A 25,015-nucleotide genomic window follows, 5' to 3' on the forward strand; every position below is an offset into this window, starting at 1 on the left:
TCAATCATCTCAGTCGTAATTTAAGCGAAGTGTAGGACTAAATCTTAAGTGTCAGTCTTAGAGATGATTCACGACACTTTGCTGTGCCACAAACAGGATTTTGGATGACGACATTCGCATGGACCAATCACTGAATGGATTTCCTTAAGAATATTCTCAGATAAATTCACATTGAATGGTTAAATTCCTAATAGGAGTTTACATTCAACACACATTTGACAATAAAGAATTTTCAAGAGAATACATTATGGCAAGGAAACGAAGCGTCATAACTCAATTTAGGGTGCCGATAGATGATAGTATAGTGTATCGACGATAGTCAAAGATATCGTTTGTTGCTGATGCCTTTGACGACAGCGAGACGATTATTATTATTGTTATTATTATTATCCATCAAAAAGAAGCATCAGCTCACTGGCTTGTGGTGTTGGTGATGATAATAGAAGCTGGAATTCTGGGAATTCTCACCCTCTCTAACAAAGAGAACACAAAACAATGGATTAAATAGACGTGTTTCAAAGTAGGCTACTTCAAAATCTGAATTTATGGAAATGTAAATGAGACTCACAAACTGAACTTAGTAAGCAGAGTGAGATACATCTGGATCCAGTTAGTTTGTCATATGAACCAGCTGTTATCTTTTGGGAGCTTTTACATTCCATTCTTTTCTTTCTAACTGTTGCCTTAACATCTCTCTCACCAATCCACATGTTTCTTTCTTGCCAAAACATTCAGAATTTTTTAATTGAGTTGAGCAATGCCTTACAGCACTGATACATGCTTCACAGTTCTGCTCTACTCTTTCTTTTTCTTCATAAATTTAACCATTGTTTCTGTATTCTGAGCATTTGGCTCAGATGTGACCTCTTTTCCCAAACATCCTGTAGTGGCCGCCCAGTCCTTCCCTCCCACTGTTTTCTTCTCATGTTTCTCTTTTCTGGGCTGTTGCACAACTGCGTTGTTTTCATCTTGGTGGTTCTGTGACAGACACATGCAGGTATATTTGACAAGCTTTCATACAGATCTTTTAGCACTGTTTGATTATTTGCTTGCCCATGAATAGTATGACATTTACAGTTTGCTGAAGTGTAAACTTCTTTTTGAATGAATGTGGAGAATGGCTTGGAATTGACTGGAAGACAGAAAAAAAGGCTTTGAGAATTGGATGCAGTATACAGTTTTGAGGTTTGAAGGTTTTAAGCATTACAATACATTAGTGCTTTTGCAGTATTAATGACAGACAGATAAGGTTTTCTAGTTGGTTCCTAATTGGTTGCTAGTGTGTTGTTTGTTAGTGTGTTCAGGGTGGTTGTTAAAGCATTGGTAGGCAGGCAGACAATTGCTATGGTGTTGTAGGCGGTTACTAGGGCATAAGGGCAAGAGGTAGACTATAGCACACTAAGGCAGAAGAATAGTTTGTCAGGTTATTTTTGCACACATTTGCAGAGTCAAAACTGAGACCCTTGAAATTTCAGGACTCCGCATTTGTATAGCCACATTTTCAGGAACCTTCGCTGTGTGAACAGAAAGACACAGGAGAAGTAGTTATTTGTGATGCTATAAAATCACTCTGCTTGTGTGTCAAGTGTGTGCCGTGTGACTCACAGGAGAAGTTTAAATAGTTTAAAAAAGTTTAAATAGTTTCAGCTTCACTCCCTTTTTCAGGCTATATTACCATTATTAACTGAAATTTGCCATTTGTCCATCGTCTGGTCGGTTGAGATTACCCATTCTAGAAAACACTGCCAAAAGCCTTGAACAAAACTGTTAATATAATAGCTTTGACTGTGATTTGTGCTGTAGTGATGGTGGAGGATCGACCAGCGGGAAGCGTCTCAGAGGCCATCACCACCGTGACAGGCGGCAGTAAACCTGTGCACCGCTTCCTCAGAGGACAACCCAAGAGTATTGGAGTGAGACACAGAACACGCTTCCTTTCAATCACAGAAACCAAATTCAGCACAGATCACTCCATCTTATTCTTTGCAGTACTACACTCTTCTATAATAGGCATGTAGTTTGATGCTGATGCAATGCAGGGGAATCCAAGGCTAGTTTTCACACTTTTACTCAAGTGAATGTGTCTCAGAGGCAGGGGCGGTGCCAGAGAATTTTGAACGCAGGTGCTGAGGGGGTGCTAGATCAATGACAGGGGGAGCTGGGCAATTAATAGTAAACATGACTAAAACATGTTGTTATTATTATTTATTTTTTTATATGAATAATAAAATCGCTATATAGGTGCATTTCAAATGTTTATGAGGAGTGGGAGTATTATCGCGATCAGCCTACTGTATGACATGGGGGCGCCTGCACAATTTTATTTAGTCCTATTTTTTTTCCCCCTGCGGAATGAGATAAAAAATTTTGCATGTGCTTTCTGTCATCTCATGCAGTCTCCGTGAATGGAGCGCTCACAACAATGAACCAGCTCACAGGCATAAGAAATAAATTTGCAGAAAGCTTGAAAACCAATTAAAAAAAAAAAGTCTATTATTATGTAGTATAGGTGCATTTAAGGCTTGCTGCAACAGTGTTGGCGGTGATACCGGTGTTAAGCACCGTCCCTCACCGTCATTTAGATTTTTTAATAGTAATAAAAATACTTTAGTTCAGTTTAGAGAACAGACACAACAATTAGAACTGAACATGGCTGCTCAATGCAGCACATCGAGTCGCGCATCACAGATCAGATCTCATTATCAGGTGAGGAGAGTGAGTCGAGCTGACTTACAAGAGTGAGGTGAGACCGACAATATGATGGCAGAAGAGTGTCAAAACCAAATGTAAAATCAGAATCAGAATCAAAATGAGCTTTATTGGCCAAATATGTTTACACATACAAGGAATGTGTTGTAGTGACAGAAGCTCCACAGTGCAACAGAAAGACAGCAACAGGACAGGACACAGATAATAAAGTAATAATATACAAATATCCAAATAGGCAATTTACGAAGCAGCAAAAACACAATATATAATATAGGCGACTATGTATGTACAGGTCAAGTTGTCACGTTCCCTCTCGGGACACAAGGAGCGAGGAGACGTAGGAGTTCCAATAATCACATTTATTGGAGAGACACACACACAATGAGACGAGGAGCTTGGGGAGAGACGAACATCAATGACGTTTCTGACGATAGACCGGACACAGGGGCTAGGAAACACAGGGCTTATAAACACAGGGAAATAAGGAACAGGTGTGGACTAATCAAAACACAGGGCTAGGGACTAATTAAACTAATGAAGACAAACGAGGACAGGAACAGGAAGGCCAAATATGGGCACGAGAGGAGGGGAACCACAAGACAAGGACTGACATTACGCCCCCCTCCGGAAGGCGTGTCCTCACGCCTAACACCATCCAATGGGGAGGGGGGGTGGGCGCTCTGGAGGCCTCCAGGGCGGTGCCCGTTCCAGGGGCCATGGCGGGTCAGGAGACTCGGGAGGCCATGGCGGGTCAGGAGACTCGGGAGGCCAGGGCGGGTCAGGAGACTCGGGAGGCCAGGGCGGGTCAGGGGACTCGGGAGGCCATGGCGGATCTGGAGACTCGGGAAGCCACGGCCTATTTTTTTCGGGTCGTGTGGCCTTGGCCCTTGGCCCGGCCACACAGGCTGTGACCCTCTTACCCCCCCCCCAAAATTTTCTTGGGGAAGCTCCCCCCTGGGAGCCACAGAGGAGCGGACTCTGTCGGGCGCTCTTGCAGCGCGGACTCTGTCGGGCGCTCTTGCAGCGCGGACTCTGTCGGGCGCTCTTGCAGCGCGGACTCTGTCGGGCGCTCTTGCAGCGCGGGGCTGGATGGAACCAGCGGAAACGCAGGAGGGCACGTGCGTGGAGCCGGCACGGGAGGGCACGTGCGAGGAGCCGGCACGGGAGGGCACGTGCGTGGAGCCGGCACTGGAGGGCACGTGCGTGGAGCCGGCACTGGAGGGCACGTGCGTGGAGCCGGCACTGGGGGGCGCTTGGGAAGCGCGGACACTTGGGGGCGCTCGGGAAGCGCGGACACTTGGGGGCGCTCGAGAAGCGCGGACACTTGGGGGCGCTCGGGAAGCGCGGACACTTGGGGGCGCTCGGGAAGCGCGGACACTTGGGGGCGCTCGGGAAGCGCGGACACTTGGGGGCGCTCGGGAAGCGCGGACACTTGGGGGCGCTCGGGAAGCGCGGAAACTTGGGGGCGCTCTGGAAGCGCGGGGCTGGACGGAACCAGCGGGAACTCGGGAACTCAGGAGGGCTGGACGGAACCAGCGGGAACTCAGGAGGGCTGGACGGAACCAGCGGGAACTCAGGAGGGCTGGACGGAACCAGCGGGAACTCAGGAGGGCTGGACGGAACCAGCGGGAACTCAGGAGGGCTGGACGGAACCAGCGGGAACTCAGGAGGGCTGGACGGAACCAGCGGGAACTCAGGAGGGCTGGACGGAACCAGCGGGAACTCAGGAGGGCTGGACGGAACCAGCGGGAACCCAGGAGGGCTGGACGGAACCAGCGGGAACTCAGGAGGGCTGGACGGAACCAGCGGGAACTCAGGAGGGCGCTCTTGAAGCGCCGGGTTGCGCGGGTGCTCTGGGCTGAGGACAGCAGCAGTGCTGGGAAGAGTTGGGTGGCCGGAACATTTGGCAGGGCATGTGGAGGGTCCTGGCGAGCGGTGAGCTGGTGAGGCCGGGTTGTTCTCGGGTTGGGTTGGACGAAGATCGGTTTGACATTCTTCAACTTCGAAATCAATGCCATGTACATTGAGAACATAATTTATCAGCCCGATAAGGGAAAAACTGGACGTGGGGATATCGCAGCTGATGACATCTTTGTCCAACCAAAACCGAAAACACACACCGAGCGAGGCGTCAATCCAGCTCACCTCGTTGGAAAGCTCAAGAAACTCCTCAACATACTCTACCAACTCCCGACCATCCTGCCGCAGACACCAAAGCCTGTCTTCAGCCATAGTGTTGTTGTCGGTCCGGTCTTCTGTCACGTTCCCTCTCGGGACACAAGGAGCGAGGAGACGTAGGAGTTCCAATAATCACATTTATTGGAGAGACACACACACAATGAGACGAGGAGCTTGGGGAGAGACGAACATCAATGACGTTTCTGACGATAGACCGGACACAGGGGCTAGGAAACACAGGGCTTATAAACACAGGGAAATAAGGAACAGGTGTGGACTAATCAAAACACAGGGCTAGGGACTAATTAAACTAATGAAGACAAACGAGGACAGGAACAGGAAGGCCAAATATGGGCACGAGAGGAGGGGAACCACAAGACAAGGACTGACACAAGTATGTGCAAATTAGAAATGAGAAAATAAAAATAAAATAAGTGAGTGTGGTGAATGGATAATGTATTAAAGTTGTGTGTTCCACGTTTATTGTTGAGTGTTCATGAGATGGATAGCCTGAGGGAAGAAACTGTTCCTGTGTCTCCTGAGACGGTAACAGTTCAAAGAGGGAGTGTGCTGGATGTGAGGGGTCCAGAGTGATTTTACCAGCCCTTTTGTTCACTCTGGATAAGTACAGCTCTTGGAGAGTGGGGAGGGTTGTACCAATGATTCGCTCAGCAGTCCGGACTACCCTCCATAGTCTTCTGATGTCAGATTTGGTAGCTGAGCTGAACCAGACAGTTATTGAAGTGCAGAGGATGGATTCAATGATGGCAGAGTAGAACTGTTTCAGCAGCTCCTGTGGCAGGTTGAACTTCCTCAGCTGGCGAAGAAAGTGCAACCTCTGCTGGGCCTTTTTCACAATGGAGTCTATGTGAATATCCCACTTCAGTTCCTGGGAGATGGTGGTGCCCAGGAATCTGAATGACTCCACTGCAGTCACAGTGCTGTTCATGATGGTGAGTGGGGGAGAGCAGGGGGGTTTCTCCTGAAGTCCACTATCATCTCCACAGTTTTGAGCGTGTTAAGCTCCTGGGCCCGTATTCATGAAGAATTTTAATGCAAAAAGTAGCTCCTAGTGACAAAATCTAAGAAAATTCTTAGAAATGTGGGCGTTTACTCTTAAAATTAAAGAAAAAATCCTAGTAAAGAAAAAAGTAATTCAGAAAGCATCTTAACCCTTAAAAGAGGTCTTAAGGTCAAACTTGTTAGGAGTACAGACGAGGACTTTTAAGGGGCTTAAGTGTTTCTTTAACAGCAGAGAAAATGGACGAAAATGAAGAGGGAGAAGAAATGCGTTGCACACAATGCATGACAGCGAGTTAATAAGACACTACACATTAGTTCGTGCAGGGATCATGTTTGTGACTGATCTTATTAAAGACATGCTAACATCTCAGACACCGCGCAGAATTGCCATAGCGCCAGAAATCACTACATTAAAATATTTGGCAACTGGAAAAATGCAACTATGCAGCAGTGATGATTTGGGTCTGTTACAGCACTTATTAGGCTTATATGTCTCTGTTCATTTCCTATAAAACACAGTAAATATGCAGGGCCGGCGCCAAGGCGCCCAAACGAGTTACTGTGCCCCCCCACTTTCCATCCTCTCCCCTCCTTGCTGAACGCGATCGATTTTGAAAGCGAAAGTACCGATAAAACAGCGCACATAATGCGATTGCACGCTTTAGCGAGCGTCAGCAACTGCACGAGATCACAGATTGCAGCCCCCCCACCCCCCCGACACACACACACACACACACACACACACACACACACATACATACACACACAACGTGATTTGTGCCCCCCCCCCTAGAAATTTAAATGCCCCCCGATGGAGGTGCCCTGGCGCCAGCTCTGTAAGTATGACAGCATGGTAAATTAAAAATAAAGAATATATATACATATATAATGTGTGTGTGTGTGTGTGTGTGTGTGAGAAAGAGCGAGAGGAAAAATTCCGCCTGTAATTTCAAAGTGAAGGCTTATAATATACCTTACTCTTAAAAGCACTCTTTTATTTCCTTCTTGACAACCAACCAATCACAGTCTTCAAAAGATTGTGTCATACATAGCAACGGGGTCAACCCCGCCTCCTCACTAAGATGAAAGTTTTTGTCTTTTCCTTACTCAGAGTTGCTCTCAGATCGGTCCCAAATCGCTCTTAAGCTAAGACTCCTACGTAAAAGTTTTTAAGCTAAATTAAGAGTTTTCTGAGAGGATTCTTAGAATCTTTATGAATACGGGCCCAGGTTGTTAAGACTGCACCAGACAGCCAGCTCCTTAACCTCCTGTCTGTAAGCAGGCTCGTCACCGTCCTGGATGAGGCCGATCAGTGTGGTGTCGTCTGCAAACTTCAGGAGCTTGACAGAGGGGTCTTTAGAGATGCAGTCGTTGGTGTAGAGGGAGAAGAGCAGTGGGGAGAGTACGCAGCCCTGAGGAGCTCCAGTGCTGATGGTACAAGTGCTGGGTGTGAATTTACCAAGCTTTACTAACTGCTGTCTGTCTGTCAGGAAGCTGTTGATCCACTGACAGACAGAGGTGGGGACGGAGAGCTGAGTTAGTTTATTCTGAAGGGTTTCCGTGATGATGGTGTTAATAGCGGAGCTGAAGTCCACAAACGGGATCCTCACATAAGTCACCGGTCTTTCCAGATGCTGCAGGATGAAGTGCAGTCCCATGTTGATTGCATCATCCACAGACCTGTTTGCTCTGTAGGCAAACTGCAGGGGGTCCAGTAAAGGTCAGGTGATGTGCTTCAGATAAGCCAAAACCAGGCTTTTAAAAGTGCCTGTTTTAAAAATATTTGGGATTTTGAAAAGCCTGTTGACCTGCCATTTAGCCTAAGGTGATATTGGAAGTTTTTTTTAACATTTATTTCTCATTTATTTGGTTCCACAGTATTTGCTGATTTTTATTTTATTTAAACTGTGTGATTTTATATACATTTATAAACATTCTACGTTTTGTAATTATTTGTTCCTCAGTCTTTACTGATTTTCAGTTTTGTATAGGGTACAACGGGGCTAAAGGCCCACCTTATGAAAAAATGTGCTATTAACTGCACGTAAAATGTATAATTGCAGAAAAAAATATATATGTTGTATTGAACATTAATGGAGCAACAGATAAATCTTATAAATGTATGAGGTGGCAACAGGGGCCTTTTACCCCGTGTGTTTACCCCATCAGCATGGGGCAAAAGGCCCATGGTAGTGATACAAATACTTGAGCTAAAATAATGTTTTGTTTAATAATGTCTAAGTTAATACTTGTTCAAAACAATCACTTTAGCAAAGTTTGTACTGTTTTCTGCTTAATTTGAAAAAAAAAAAATAATACACTGTCATTAAAATATGTTAATCTAAAAACAATATATTTTAAAATACAGAAGCTAAATTATTTTAATAAGTAAAGATTCTGAAAGTATTGAAGGAGATCCAATAATAATTGAAAATATATTTACAGTAGTATCAACAAAATATATTTTATTATTTATGATTAATATCCTGTTTTTAAATAGGACTATGTGTTACAGAATGAACCCCCAGACGAAGAGAGGAAGGTTTAGACAAACTTAATTAAATGGCACAGCAGAATGAGCGGGTGATTCAGGTGAGTGTTCAGGATGGATGACTTCTGGATACTGGAGTTGAACCAGGAGATCGTGGGCAGAGGACCTGGTGAGAGAATCCACTACAGGAACTTGATCGGAGCTTGGAGGACAAGGAGACGATGGAGGACGAGGACAGGACGCTGGAGAAACACAGGAGGGAAGTACAGGAGACAACACTTGAAAGGTAAGTATTCAATCAAAGAAGACTTGCGTGTGAGTGAGTCCAAACGTGTGTAAGCGAGACCAAACGTTGAAGTGAGGTGATGGGATTGCTTATGAAGCCAGCCTAATGAGTGTGTTGATGGGAGACAGGTGCAGGTGATTAGAACTCTGGTGAGGGAGTGCGCTGGGATTGGCTGGTGTGTGGCTCTGGCTGTTCTGTGTCATTAATCCCCCCCCCCCCCACGACTCGCTCTTGCGGGGCGGGGACCCCGACATCGTGGTGGCCGACCTCGTCCTCGAGGGGCAGGGCGATCCAGATGAGTGGTATGAAAGGTGTCTAGCAAACTGGGGTCGAGAATGTCATTTCTGGGAACCCAAGATCGTTCCTCTGGTCCATAGCCTTCCCAATCCACTAGATACTCGAGAAGACCACCACGGTGCCGGGAGTCCAGGATCTCCTTAACCTGATAAGCCGCGCCGTCCTCCAGGATTAACGGAAGGGGGGGGTTCCACCACCAGGCCGGGATCTGTGGGGGCAGAAATGGGAGAGTGGTGAGGTTTTAACAGTGACACATGGAAGGCAGGGTGAATTCTGAAGTGAGAGGGAAGTCTGAGTTGATAGGTGACCGGGTTGATGTGCTTGATGATGGTGAATGGGCCAATGTAGCTGGGACTAAGCTTCTTGCAGGGCAAGCGCATCCTTATATCCCTGGTGGAGAGCCAGACCTTTTGACCAGGTTGATATGATGGCGCTGTGGATCGTCTAAGGTCGGCTGTCATCCTCCGACGGCGCAATGCCCTCTGCAGCTAGTGGTGAGCTGCGTCCCAGACCCTCTCGTTCTCTCAGAAACAGTGATCGACTGATGGGACATCCGATGGGTCGCCAGACCAAGGGAAGAGAGGGGGCTGGTAGCCGAGAACGCACTGGAAAGGAGTGAGTTCAGTGGTAGGCTGACGAAGAGAGTTCTGTGCGTACTCGGCCCAGCCCAGAAACTGGTTACAAGAGTTCTGGTGGTCGTGGCAGAAGGTTCGAAGGAAACGTCCAATTTCCTGTATTTTCCTCTCCGTCTGCCCATTTGACTGAGGGTGGTACCCAGAGGAGAGACTGACTGTCACACCTAGGAGGGTGAAGAATGCCTTCCACACTCTTGAAATGAACTGAGGGCCTCGATCAGATACAATATCCTCAGGGATCCCATAATATCTGAACACATGATTGAACATCAGTTCAGCAGTTTCCATGGCTGTCAGAAGTCCTTTGAGGGGGATAAGACAACAGGATTTAGAGAATCTATCAATAATTACCAGGATGCATGTGTTGCCACTTGAAGGTGGAAGGTCCGTAATGAAATCCACTCCTAGGTGAGACCAGGGTCGATCAGGAACGGGCAGCGGGTGGAGTTTGCCAGATGGTAGATGGCGAGGGCTCTTAGAGATGGCACATGCAGCGCACCCCTGTACGAACCTTCTGATGTCTCGAGCCATGCTGGGCCACCAGAAGCGTTCCTTCAGCAACGAGAGGGTAGCATTTTCCCCTGGGTGGCCAGTGCCCAGAGAGGAGTGTGCTGACTGAATGAGAGGAGTGCGCTGGGTCCGGGAGATATATTGACGTCCTGGCGGAGTGTTGGTGGAGACATTGGAAGAGGGGACAGAGTTTGGAGACCAGTGGATGGGACTAATAATCACCTTCTTGGAGAGTATGGGTTCAAGTTCATCGGTATTCTCCTCTGGAGTGTGGATGTGGGATAAGGCGTCTGCCTTGACGTTCTTGGAGCCAGGTCGGTACGAGATGGAGAAATTGAAACGGGTGAAGAACAATGCCCATCGGGCTTGTCGTGGGTTTAATCTTTTAGCGTCGCGCAGGTATTCCAGGTTCTTGTGATCTGTTAGGACAGTGAACGGTTGTTGAGCACCCTCTAACCAATGTCTCCACTCCTCGAGTGCTAGCTTGATGGCTAGTAGCTTGTGGTTCCCGATATCATAGTTCATATCTGCCGGGCTGAGTTTACGGGAAAATGGATGGCGCATGGATGGAGTTTTGCTGGTGTCCCCTGCTGCTGAGACAACATTGCTCCAACGCCAGTGGTAGAGGCATCCACCTCCATGATGAATGGTTTCTCAGGGTCGGGATGGACGAGAAGTGGAGCGCTGATGAATGCGTCCTTGAGGGTCTGAAAGGCTTCGGTGACTGATGGAGACCAGGAGAGTGTTTTGGGTTTGTTTCGCAGGAGGTTGGTGAGGGGACTGGAAATGGTACTGTAGTTTCGGATGAATCGACGATAAAAATTTGAGAAACCAAGGAAACGTTGCAGCTCTTTAATGGTCGTAGGGATGGGCCAGTTCTTGATGGCGGCTACCTTCCCCTCGTCCATCTGGATACCATTGTGATCTATGTTGTTACCAAGGAACTGCACTGGGTCTTGATGGAAAGAGCATTTCTCCGCTTTCAGATAGAGATGATGCTCCCTCAGGCGTTTCAGGACCTCCGCAACGTGATGGCGATGTTCGGCCATGCTCAGGGAGTACACGAGGATGTCATCGATATAGACGAGTACGGACTTGTGGAGAAACTCCCAGCGAACCTCGTGCATAAAATCCTGGAATACAGAGGGAGCTTTGGCTAGGCCATGTGGCATGATGCAGTATTCGTAGTGCCCAGTAGGGGTCACAAAAGCTGTTTTCCACTCATCCCCCTCACATATCCGGATGAGGTTATAGGCGCTGCGGAGGTCCAACTTGGTGAACACTCTGGCTCCGCGTAGGTGTTCTAGCGCCACTGGGACGAAGGAAAGTGGGTAGCGAAACTTAACGGTGATTTTATTTAGTGCCCTGTAATCAATACAAGGTCTTAGCCCTCCGTCCTTCTTTGCGACAAAGTAGAAGCTCGAAGCAGCAGGGGACGTGGAAGGGCGGATGTAACCTTGTTGGAGCGCCTCCTCAATATACTCCTCCATGGCCTTCTGCTCTGGGATGGAAAGTAGATATATCCTTCCGCAGGGCACTGACTCACCTGGAAGCAGATCTATGGCACAGTCCCATGGCCGATGTGGAGGCAGCTTGGAGGCTCTTTTAGGGCAGAAAACGTCGCTGAAGGGGTCATAGCAGGTCGGAATATCCACTGACTGTTTCTCCACAGGGCTCTCGATGGAAGTCGAGAAAACAGGAAGGAGCTGGGATCTAGTGACGGGAGGTTGAGGCATCTGAGGGAAACAGCCAGGAAAGCATTCTTTGCCCCACTTCAGGACTTCACCAGACTCCCAGGAGAGGATGGGGTTATGCTGCACTAACCACAGGCTCCCTAGGACCACATCCGCGGTGGATTCCTCCAGAACCAGAAGATGGAGTTTCTCTTGATGTAGTTGGCCGACAGTAAGGCAGAGAGGACCCACGCAACGGCTGACGTATCTTCAGCTTAGGGGTTTCCCGGTTATAGATTGAGCCAGGTAGTTGGTTTGCGTGGCCGTGGTTGGGTGGTGCAGCTGGCGACAGAGGGCACCTGAGATGAAGTTTCCTGCTGAGCCGGAGTCGAGAAGGGCATTGACTGAAACAGAGACGCCGGAGGCAGTAAGTAGGACGATAGTAGACAGTGGTGTCATCTTGATATCTTGACACCAGAGGTCTTGGGGGACGGGTAGGACAGGTGGAAATTAGATGCCCTGGGGCTCCACAATAGAGGCATGATCCAAAATGTCAGGCGCCTCTGTCGCTCAGCCAGGGATAATCGGTTGGATTCAACTTGCATTGGTTCATTTTCTGGTTCTGGAGGGCGGAAGGACTCTGGTTGGCGGAGAGCGGGAGTAAAAAACTTTTGGCCCTGTTGTACCTCCATACAAGATTGCATCCGTCTGGAAACTCTGAGAGACAGCTGAATGAATCGCTCGAGCCCTATGGAGTCGTCGTAAGCCGCGAGTTGCAGCCGCAGTTGGGGTTCCAATCCCTGCCGATAGGTGGTGAGTAGCGAGCGCTCGTTCCAACCACTGGCAGCTGCTAGAGTCCTGAAACGAATAGCATAATCATCAGTGGACATAGTACCTTGACGAAGATGATAAAGTTGTTCTCCCAAACATCTGCGGCTGCATCGCTAGGGCCAGCGAGCACTGAAGGAGAAATCCGTTGCACTCCTCCGCCAGACCAGAGAAGGGTGCCGGTTTGGCCATGGGATTTATGATTACTGGAGGTGAAGAAGTAGCAGCGGTATTGGTAGTGGTGATGGAAGTGACAGCTGGAGTGGCGGTGGTGGTGGATAGGATCCGTCGGAGATTGTCCACGATCTCCTGGAACGCATCAGGATGACTCATTCTGCCGGCGATCCGCTTCTCTGCTTCGGTCCGGTCTTCTGTTACGGTATGAACCCCCAGACGAAGAAAGGAAGGTTTAGACAGACTTTATTAAATGGCACAGCAGAATGAGCGGGTGATTCAGGTGAGTGTTCAGGATGGATGACTTCTGGATACTGGAGTTGAACCAGGAGATCGTGGACAGAGGAGCTGGTGAGAGAATCCACTACCGGAGCTTGGAGGACAAGGAGACGATGGAGGACGAGGACAGGACGCTGGAGAAACACAGGAGGGAAGTACAGGAGACAACACTTGAAAGGTAAGTATTCAATCAAAGAAGACTTGCGTGTGAGTGAGTCCAAACATGCGTAAGCGAGACCAAACGTTGAAGTGAGGTGATGGGATTGCTTATGAAGCCAGCTTAATGAGTGTGTTGATGGGAGACAGGTGCATGTGATTAGAACTCTGGTGAGGGAGTGCGCTGGGATTGGCTGGTGTGTGGCTCTGGCTGTTCTGTGTCACTATGATGGTTTCATTCTAAACATGCTGATTATCTCTAATATGGACACATACATAATATATATATATGATATTTATAACAACATAATATATGATATTTACCATCTGAATCTAACCATGTCATGTCAACAAATGGAAAAGTTAGCGATCTATTAATTATCATGTTACAGATTTTTACGATTGCTTAGGAGCGAAAACAAGGCTCATTTTGTCAAAACACTACACACAGTTCACACATCTACACACACAAGTAGCAGAACATCTCAGATCTTTTGCAAAATGAAACACTTCAATCAAAACTTTACAATAATTTAACAAAACAGTTTCAGTACCGTATGATACACACATGGTTCATATAGTCGGATTCTGTTTGAACCACTTACACACTGCTGTGCTCAATATTAAACACATGTTACATTTCTACCTTTCTAATGAAACAGTCTGGGTTTGATTTTTGATTTGTATTTTTTTTTAGATATTGTTAAAGAACATGAATTGACCAAACACAATACACGAGACAAGTCGCCACAGCCATATCACCCTGCAGCCCAAGACTGGTTGCCCACTGAAGCTAAGCAGGGTTGAGTCTGGTCAGTACCTGGATGGGAGACCTCCTGGGAAAACTAGGTTGCTGTTGGAAGAGGTGTTAGTGAGGCCAGCAGGGGGTGCTCACCCTGCGGTCTGTGTGGGTCCTAACGCCCCAGTATAGTGACGGGGACACAATACGGTCAAAAAGCACCGTCTTTCGGATGAGACGTTAAACCGAGGTCCTGACTCTCTGTGGTCATTAAAAATCCCAGGATGTCTTTCGAAAAGTCCTGGCATCCTGGCCAAATTTCCCCATTGGTCTCTGACCATCATGGCCTCCTAATCATCCCCTTGCACTGATTGGCTTCATCACTCTGTCTCCTCTCCACCAGTAAGCTGGTGTGTGGTGGGCGTTCTGGCGCACTATGGCTGCCGTCGCATCATCCAGGTGGATGCTGCACACTGGTGGTGGACGAGGAGACACCACCCCTCACAATGTAGAGTGCTTTGAGTGCTTAGAAAAGCAGAAAAGCGCTATATAAATGTAATGAATTATTATTATTATTATTAAGTGTTGCACACTGATGAAAGTATTTATTTCTCACCACATTGTATCACTGTATCATTTATAGTGCTTACACTTTGACTGTTGAGTTTACAGCTAAGCACCTAAGTGTCTGCACACCTGACAGCCGTGTTTGATCAACTGGTTCATATGTGTAGTATTTTGGAAAGCAGTGCCTTATAATGGCAAGGACGTGAAAACATGTTAGATTTCTGTGTCTAATGTTGAGAAGTGTGTTTAGTGTCTTGCAAAACAATGTGTGTAGTGTTTTGCAAAAAGTGTGAGGCTGAAAATGTGCTTATAGTTGTGCAGATTTGGGCTGAAGTTTTGCTCCTTGGGTGTCACGTTTCACTAATTGTGTGTTATTTTTAATTTTAGTGTGTAAGCAATCGTAAAAAAACTGTAATTACTGTGCACATTTAGCCCCAACAGTAGGGGCACTTTTTACCCCAAAAAACATACTTTTACATATTCTTTCGTTATTTAAAAACTGTTGCTTTAATTATCATAAGCAAAACTTAAATTGTTTGAAAATATATGCATTAATTTTAGCGATTCTCATTTGCAACTTAAATCTACAACATTTTAAAAAAACATAAAATATTAGATCAAGTAAGCACAGAATCAACTTTGCACTGCTGCGCGCGATCGCGTCAAAGATCAGACAAATATACACGTGCATCTTGAAAAGCAAATGTTTTGGAAAGTGCTAAGCCATGTTTTTGTGCCATCTAGTGGTTTAGATCAAAATAATATCAAAGGTGCCTTTTACCCCGGGGTGCCTTTAGCCCTGTTGTACCCTACCTATTTAAAATTTGTAAGTTATTTGTTATTTTATATTAGGCATATAGCATGGTGTATTTTTATTTGTTTTGTTAATAAAAGTTATATATTCTATATTGTATTTTGTAATTGCTTGAATTGAATTCAAGCAATTGATGCCGAATACACTGCTAATTTAAAAGTGAAAGTAAAATGCGCACAGTGCTTTTACAATCTATTTAAGCAAAGTAAAGTGGGAAAACTCAAACGAACAAACAACTGCTTGAAGCCGAACTGCCACGAATTTGAAAGTGAAAGTAAAATGTGCATGGAGCTTTTACAAGCTATTTAAAACTGAAAGTGAGGAAAAGAGGGAAAGATCAAACGACCCCCCACCAAGGTGATACTGGTATTACCGGTGTTGTCACAGGTCGAATAACCGGTGGGAAAATTTCCTCACTGTCACAACCCTATATTTCTGTATTAAAGGCACACCCATAATGTGGAAATGGCGAGTCAGGCATATAAGGGCTTTCGGCAACTTCATCTTTCCAGCCGACAATGACTGAGAAAGCACTTATTAATAAATAATAAAATTGTCTTCTTTTCCCCGATGCATTCATAATCATTACTTTAGCCGGTGCTTTGCGGCAAGCTTTATGCGTGTGCTTGAGCGTGGAATAGGCTATAATACACCTAAATGCCTATATTAAAGGATGGTTTACATTATTATACAAATCAATTTAATATAAACGTGGGACTAGTTGACTAGAAAAATCTTTAGTCGGGTGCAGGCCTACTTGGCACAATTGAACCGATCCATTTTTAAAATAAAATGCTGACATTACGTGTGACTGCAGATCACATCATTTGGTAGCCTATTGCATTGCAGTAGTTATGCATGAGTCAAATGTTTTTATTTTATTTCATTTTTTATGGGGCTTTGGTTTTTCTTGGGGGTGCTGGAGCACCTGCCTGCCCCTCCATAGCGCCGCCCATGCTCAGAGGATGTTTAGTTTTCACTTTCTGAATAGGCATGTGCATCCCCACACACATCGCTTTAACACACTCATACAGGGAGAATAAAGGTACAGTTTCTTATTCTGGTCATTTGAAGACAAGAAAAAGCAAGAAAAACAAGCATTTGTGTATTTGTACTTTTGACTCAAATCCTCATAGATATCAATGTGAGTGTGTAACAAACAGCCGTTTTTCACGAGGTGTCTCTACCTAACTGTATTTGTCCATTGCTGTTTCCCTCCCACCTTTAAGATTACATAAGCAATATTATTGATTTTGCATGTTGATTATAATTGATTGTATGTTTGTCCATTTTCATATATCTTGTGTAAGGTTGTGCTGGTGATGATGGGTGTAGGTATAGTCATGTTTGCAATACCTATGAATGTGCAATCAGGTGCGCCCACCTCAGCGGAGCAGTTCACTCCCTACTGGCTTGGGATCTTGGTATGTTGATTTGACATCTCTTTTGACTATATTTGCATGTTTTGCCTTGAAAGGTATTTAAGCTCTTTAATAATCAAAATCCATTTATCTACACCTCTATACAGTTAGCCTTGTGTTTCTCGACAATGAAATCACTGAAAAAACAAAGAATGTTCGAAAAAGTGCATTGTGTCAGTAGCCAAATAATTTTAATTCAATTAACCGTAATAATTATAACACTGATACAAAAAAAAAAAAAAAAAAAAATAGCACTGCAAGGATTACATGGCAATAAAAAGAAAAATGCAGAAATAATTTATTCAAATGAATATTGCCTTACTTGAGCTGATGTCACTGAATACCAGTAAATTTAACTGCTTTCCGAGTAATTTAATTATATCACTCAGCACAGCATGTTCTATAGATAAGTGGTTTTCAATGCTGGTCCTTGGGACCTATATGGCTCTACACATTTTATCTCTTTTATCTGACATGCTTGTTCAGACTGGCAGTCCATAGCCCCATGAAGTTGTGATTTACAGTGAATTTAACTAACGCTGTGAAGTGCCTACAACGCCCCTCAGCTGTTCTAAATTCACTGCTTTTATAAAACAGTTACCACACAATACATACATTAAAAGCAAAATATATGTTACTTTATTAAATTTAAATCATTAAATGCCATCCTTCCTCTAGAAAAATAGCCCTGACAGTGATCTGATGGATACTGTAAAATTTTATTTTCATTATTGTTTACTAAATGTATACTAAATGTCTTGTGTTTTTGCAGTTCTTTATCTGTGGCCTTCTGTATATACTGTCTGAACGCAACCCCTCCAAAAAGATGGTAAGTCAAATCAAATCAAATCACTTTTATTGTCACATCACCACAGCACATGTAGTACATATAGACATTACCATACATACGTACAGACTTATACAGATGACAATGTGTAATATACACATACATATACTCAGTACACACAGTGTACTATTTGACAGACATACAGTTATCGATACACATTATACACATGTGACGAGTCGGCTGCCTCCCCCCTGTCTATCATCACCACCCCGTCCCGTATTCGCCGCCCTTCACCAGGCTCCCGACGGGAGTGGGTGTGTGAGAGAGGAGGGGCGCTGAAACAGCCAGGGCTGGCGGCGTGTGATGAGGCGCACCTGACGTGAATAGAGCCTCATCACCGCCGCCGTTAAATGCCGAACGCGCCTCTCCTCGTGAGACCGGTCTCTTCCCGTGCATGCACGCTGGTGTCCTCGTGGGTCCAGGAAGGGAGCGTCGAGGAGGACTGCCGCACCCGTTAGGCGGCTGACGGGCTAGGATGCCGAGCCGCCGAGTCCCCCAGAAGTGCCGGGATCCCGAAGATGGACGAAGCCGCGCCAGAGACGCCGCCGCCACTCGCTCCCGGCCCCGAGAGGGGAGCGCGTGCGGCCACCGGACTCCGCCCCTTCCCTGGACCCTTCCCTCCTGAACACTGCCCTCCTGCACAGCCCCGTAGCACGACGAGGACACCAGATCCCCGTTTATTTTGGACACTTTTCCCCCTTTGGACACTTTATTTTGATATATTGTTTAATAAAAACCTCTCCGAGGCTTGACGCCACGCCCACTGTGTCTGTCGTTGGCTCCTCCCGCCACACACAGTATGTAGTACACATTCTACGTTATATGCACACAGTAATATGCGAAGATGCAGCAGATTATATATAAACCGGGTGTGCAAATGTCATGGATGTGCATTGGATGGTATCCAGTGCTGGCAAAAAGATTGTTGTATTTCTGCAGTAGTGTACTGGTAGTCCAGTTTGAACTGTGTGGAATTAAAGTGCAGTGCGTGGTATATTGTAAAGTGGGAGTGTGCTGTAGGGTGTATTAGTTCTGACTGTTCATTAGCCTGATAGCCTGAGGAAAAAAGCTATCCCTCAGTCGGCTAGTGCGGGATCGGATGCTGCGGAGACGTCTTCCTGAGGGCAGCAGAGAGAGCAGTCTGTGGGACGGGTGGCTGGAGTCACTGATGATCCTCCGGGCTTTCTTTATACATCGCCTGGTGTAGATGTCCTGGAGGGAGGGAAGCTCACCTCCAACAATGTGACGGGCAGTTCGCACGACCCTTTGCAGAGCTTTGCGGTTGCCAGCGGTGCTGTTTCTAAACCAGGCGGTGATGCAGCCTGTCAGGATGCTCTCCACAGTGCAGGTGTAGAATGATCTGAGGATGCTGGGGCTCATTCCAAACTTCCTCAGCCGTCTCAGGAAGAAGAGGCGTTGGTGTGTCTTCTTCAGCACTGCATCTGTGTGAGCGGACCATGTGAGATCCTCAGTGATGTGAACACCGAGGAATTTGAAGCTGTTTACTCGCTCCACAGGTGTCATGTCGATGGTGATGGGTGTGTGTTCTCTGCTCTGTCTCCTGAAATCCACCACCAGCTCCTTGGTCTTATCGATGTTGAGTGAGAGGTGGTTCTCTTGACACCATTTAGTCAGGGTTCTCACCTCCTCTCTGTAGGCCGTCTCATCGTTGTCAGTGATCAGGCCTATCACCGTTGTGTCGTCTGCAAATTTGACGATGACGTTGGAGCTGTGTGTTGCTGTACAGTCATGTGTGTACAGGGAGTACAGGAGTGGGCTGAGGACGCAGCCCTGAGGAGCACCAGTGTTGAGGGTCAGCGGGGATGAAGTGTTGTTGCCCATTCTGACCACCTGACATCTGCCTGTCAGGAAGTCCAGGATCCAGCTGCACAGAGATCCGTTTAGTCCCAGAGTCTGGAGCTTCTCAACCAGTGTGGCAGGCACTATGGTATTGAATGCTGAGCTGTAGTCCACAAACAGCATTCTCACATAGGTGTTCTTATTTTCCAGATGGGAGAGAGCAGTGTGCAGGGTGAAGGCAATAGCATCGTCTGTGGAACGGTTTCTGCGATATGCAAATTGTAGGGGATCCAGTGAGTCAGGCCGCACAGAGCAGATGTAGTCTCTGATGAGTTTCTCAAAGCACTTGCTGAAGATGGGTGTCAGAGTAATGGGCCTCCAGTCATTCAAGCATGTGATTTTATTTTTCTTTGGTATGGACACAGTGGTGGATTTTTTGAAGCATGCGGGAACCACAGACAGAGAGAGGGAAAGGTTAAAAATGTCTGTGAAAACCCCGGCCAGTTGGAATGCGCATGCTCGGAGCACACGGCCTGGGATGCCATCGGGACCCACAGCCTTGCGGATGTTCACCCGTCGGAAGGATCGGGTTACATCTGCGACAGAAAAGGAAAGTGCGCTCGCCTCTTCTGCTACAGCCGCGGGAGCGCGCTCTGTGTGGGCGGTGTTGTGAGCCTCGAAACGAGCATAAAAGTGATTAAGTTCGTCCGGTACAGAGGCGGCAATGTTCACAGTAGCTGGTTTATTCCCTCTGAAATCTGTGATGTTATTGATACCCTGCCACATGCTTCTTGCGTTGTTGGATTTGAATTGTTCTTCAACTTTGTTTTTATATTGTCGTTTGGCAGCTTTGATTGATTTCCTGAGATCGTAACTGGCTTGTTTGTGATCGTCAGAGTTTCCGGATTTAAAGGCAGATGTCCGCGCTGACAAGGCTGCTCGAACATCGCTGTTAATCCACGGTTTTTGGTTGGGGTAGATGCGGATTGTTTTTGTTGGTACTACATCCTCTACACACTTCCTGATGAAACACGTTACAGTATCTGAGTACGCCTCTATGTCGTCATCAGACGCTGCCCGGAACATGTCCCAGTCCACGTGATCAAAACAGTCCTGTAGTATAGCGTCTGATTGGTCCGACCAGCATTGAATTGTCCTGAGGGCGGGTGCTTCTCGTTTCAGTTTCTGCCTATAAGCAGGCAGGAGCAGAACGGAAGTGTGATCCGATTTGCTGAAAGGTGGGCGGGGGAGCGATTTGTAGGCGTCCCGGAATGGAGAGTAGCAGTGGTCAAGTACACGGTCACCACGCGTGTTGATGGTGATGTGTTGAAAGTATTTTGGAGCTATTGTTCTGAAGTTGGCTTTGTTGAAGTCCCCCGTAACAATAAACGCTGCATCTGGGTACGCGGTTTCCTGCTCACTTATATTCCCATACAGTTCCTTGAGTGCCTGGTCTGTGTTGGCTTGAGGGGGAATGTAAACAGCTGTGATTATGATCGCTGTAAATTCCCTCGGTAGCCAGAATGGTCGACACAGAAGCATATGAAATTCCAGATCAGGGGAGCAGGAGGATTTAATAGAGTGTAGGTTCCTTTCATCACACCACGAGTTGTTGATAAATAAACAGACGCCCCCACCTCTGCTTTTCCCTGTGAGCTCTGTCGTTCTGTCCGAGCGGTGCACGGAGAACCCCGTAAGCTCGATGGCTGAGTCTGGAACCACTGCAGACATCCAGGTTTCTGTGAGGCAAATAATGCAGCAGTCCCTTGTTTGAAAATAAGTAAATTTAACATGACCAGGCAGAGCTTGATGAGTAATTTCTAAATTATTTTAAGTGTACCCTGCAATACTCAAGTACATTTCACTCAGTCACAGTTTGTAAACTTTTCTCAAACAGCAGAGCACTGAAAAAAAGCTTATAAAGCATGTACAATCACATATGTAAGCAAGTTGACTCAAAATAGTTATTAACTGAATGAACACAGAGACCTGAATACTTGGCACATGATACACAATGGCGTGACAATAAGTGGATAGTGTTTGAGTATGAATGGGTCATTCTGAGTAAAAAATTAACTCCAGATGTCACAAAAACAGCAAGTTACTTAACACAAAAGCAACCATAAAACAGTGTAAATACATCTCGAAAACAGCAAAAAATGTACCTTATTAATTATTTGTGCCGAAGTGCATGATGGGAACAACGGGATCATGATATTTGGTATTTGATATTTACTCAAACAATCTTTGTAAAAATAAAAAACAATTCCAAGTAAAATATACTTATAAGTTCAACTTTAAATTCTACAAGCTTAAATTGAGTACTAGAATTTACTCTTTTATTCTTACCTGAACTAAATGTAGAAATTAAATTTGTTTTTCTGTAGTATTTACTTGACAAAATCATTTTTGTCAGTGTATGTTTGTGTCTTGATTTGATTGCTTACAGATCACAGCCAGTCTTGCTCTGAGTATCATCTCAGTCATTGGAGTGCTGTGTGCTTTGGTGGACTTCTCCAGAGCAATTGTTGGAATCCATCACATACTCGACATTCATATGTATGTGAATCAAACAGAGGAGGAGGAACGTTATGCTGAACAACATTATGTGAGGGTTTTTATTCTTATTATTAAATGAAAAACATGGTTATGATGAATACATATCAAGATATGAGGGTAATAGAGGGGTGTATTTTCAACCAGTGGAGATCATGCATGTGCAGGTTTAATAAATAAAAAATATGTGCCTATACGAACAGAAACTTTAATTTTGTTTTCACAGATACTCATTAAAAACATGGAGCTAGTGTTCTTCTGTCACAGCCTGATAGGAGGCGTTCTGCTTGTAATCATGACGTTCTTCGCCAGGGCAGCGCTGCGATCCAGCAGGACTCAGGTAATCTCACCGCACACAGCCTTCCTCCTGTGAAAGCACCACAGACTCTCTGGTTGGGCTGTAGGTCTTTTCTGGTTGGGTTATTATAGCAGGAGAAAAAGGAAATCACGCTAAATTCAAATAACAAAAATTTATGAAATTAACAATATTGTGCATTTTATATTTAAACGTTCATACAAAGAGTATGTTAACATGTTAAATGTAGAATGTATACCAACATTAATTTAAAAATGTCCATGTAAAAAAAAACAATCATAAAAATTGGAAGCTTGGGAACACAGACTTAAGTGTTGTCTCATTTTAAAGAAGACCCATGGCAGATTATTGTTGAAGTAAACAAAGTTTAAAAAGTGAAACCAAACAAAAGTTATACATGTTTAAGTTTTTGAAAATTATTTATGAACAATATTTTTATTTTATTTTTTTTATGAAACATGTTGAACTCTATACCTGCTAGAAAATCAAAGCCATAAATCTAAACAAGTTGTGTTCCAAATTTGAGGTTGATATCTCAAAAAATTAGCTTTCAGTAAGATTTTGTTTGGGCGCAGTACCAAATTTTCCCCATTAGATGCCAGCAAAACTCCGCTGGTGACACAGTGCTTGGGTTTGTGATTTGCAGTAGAGTTTCTCTCTCTCAAATTTTACAAGAACACACATGCACATGCACACAATTTTTTTATGACACACATACAAACCACACTCAGAAATCTATACCAACACACTCACACAACTATAGCTGCATTATTTATCCAATTGGCTCTATAATATGCAGAAGCAGAAAACAGGAATAAAGTGAGTATTTGCTTTATAGACCCTTTATAGACCAAACCTGAAAAAATGGCACCATCTGGTAAAAAATAGTAAAAAAATATATATATATTTTGAAGCCTTGCCAACAGAATGAAAGCCTATTAACAAAAATTGGAACATTTTACAGTTAAACGGCACTGCGTTTCAGTGGGGGCATTTTTGTCCAAAAGGTGCTGTGTTTCACTTTTTTTATACCTATAGTGTAAAATATATTTATTAAAAGAAATGAGGGTGGAATGTTAAAATTCCAATAAAAATGCACACCTGATCCATAATTTATGCAGTTAGCATTAACACAGGCAAAATTATCAAAAATAAAAAAAATAAAATGGACAAAAAATGTCCATAAGGTTGCACAAGGGTTAAAAAAATTGAGGAAACCCCTTGCCTTAAAATTTTTAAGTAAATTATACATATTTTTTTTAAATAATAATTTAAGTGAATTGTAAACTTCACTTAACTCATTTTTTAAAGTTAAGTCAACTTATCACTTTTTACAGTGAATGCTTGAATCATACATTCATGACTTAAATATGTCAGGGGGGAACCTTTGTTTCCTACATGTTCTGTCTCTCCTTGGTGTCTACAATAAGCTAACAAAATCAAGTCAAGTCAATATTTCATGATTTATTTGTTTATTTGGTAAGAAGTCATATAACAAGTAAGCTAATGTATTCCTGATCACCCTGTTGGGTTTATTTTGTGATCATGACTGGCTGACTGTAGATTTTCCTCATTTGAAAGAGTGAAGGCAGAATGTTCATGGATGATTTCCTCATCTCCGCAGGCTGTTGTTGTAATGCGGAACCTGCCGTCAGCAGAGTGAACGAACCCAAATCATCTGAACATCCTCCTCTGTGTATGTGAAGAGGATCTGACAGCACATCTGTGGCGGCACATTACAGTATTTCACTAATAATCAACTGTGATCTTTAAAATTGCGTGTATACAGTATATGATATGGTAACAAAATGCAGCAGTAGAATTGTAGAGTCTGTTTTCTGTTATCAATAATAGCAGTGTTTTGTATTGAAACCTAAAATAAAAACAGCATTCAGAGCATAGGGACATTTATTATTTGTAATCTTATCTTTGAGCTAGCTTTATTATTTTATTATAACTGTGCATTAATACTTTTGTCAATGATGGTTATGCTATAATACTTTATGGCAGTCCTTTTTGTAATAAATATTCTTAACAATGCAGGCATAAGCACATCTCCAAAATTTCTGTTAAAGAGTGCTTCATCTGGAAAGCATCTGTTATGTACAAAATAAGATAAACATCTTCATTAACAAAAATCATTGACACTTTCTAAACTTCTGACACAAAACATTTAGGCACATTGCAAATACTGTAAATAATCTACATCTTCTAGATGAAAACCCTCATATAAAAGAGACGTCTGTGAGATGAGAATGCTTTGGTCTTGGTGGCTTCTACAACTGTGAGCATATCAGATGGGGCAATATTTTCTTGGGTTCTACATGAGACATCTGGAACCACATTGCACTGGCCTTTTCGATATTTGATAGTGAACTGAAAACCTTGTAGTTGTATAGTTCAACGTGTGAGACGGGAGGTGGGTTTGGGATGTTGGAATACCCATGTCAATGCTGCATGGTCAGTCACCACTTCAAAATGCCGACCCTCAAGGTATGGTCTCCATTTCTCTACAGCCCACATGACAGCTAAGCACTCCTTCTCTGAAACTGAATACACCTTTTCTGCTCCTCTCAACAGTCTGGAAGCATAGGCTATCACATGTTCTTCTCCTTCAGACTCTTGTGTCAGTACCGCTCCCAAACCGATCTCACTCGCATCAGTTTGCACTCTAAAGGTTTTATTAAGGTTTGGTGGGATCAACACAGGTGCTTGT

At 44.7% G+C, this 25,015-nt stretch overlaps 1 protein-coding gene across 1 annotated transcript; it reads left to right on the forward strand.

Annotated features, from left to right (window-relative positions):
• Positions 1-929: 929 nt before the first annotated feature.
• On the forward strand, positions 930-24,449 carry LOC306884003 (membrane-spanning 4-domains subfamily A member 15). The gene is made up of 7 exons (XM_079439592.1): positions 930-997; positions 1,804-1,913; positions 16,670-16,783; positions 17,553-17,609; positions 21,877-22,035; positions 22,210-22,323; positions 23,924-24,449. The coding sequence occupies exons 2-7, from the start codon at positions 1,806-1,808 to the stop codon at positions 23,960-23,962; spliced, it is 591 nt and encodes a 196-aa protein (XP_079295718.1). The 5' UTR covers positions 930-997; positions 1,804-1,805; the 3' UTR covers positions 23,963-24,449.
• Positions 24,450-25,015: the final 566 nt, after the last annotated feature.

The sequence above is a fragment of the Barbus barbus genome, assembly GCF_936440315.1.
Source record: "Barbus barbus genome assembly, chromosome: 18".
NCBI lineage: Eukaryota > Metazoa > Chordata > Actinopteri > Cypriniformes > Cyprinidae > Barbus > Barbus barbus.

Bases quoted from the DNA above. Each gene is read 5' to 3' on its own strand.
- LOC306884003 (XM_079439592.1), top strand. From the start codon at position 1,806: ATGGTGGAGGATCGACCAGCGGGAAGCGTCTCAGAGGCCATCACCACC. The intron at 1,914-16,669 runs GTGAGACACAGA...ATCTTGTGTAAG, and splicing joins GACAACCCAAGAGTATTGGA to GTTGTGCTGGTGATGATGGG. The intron at 22,036-22,209 runs GTGAGGGTTTTT...TTGTTTTCACAG, and splicing joins GTTATGCTGAACAACATTAT to ATACTCATTAAAAACATGGA.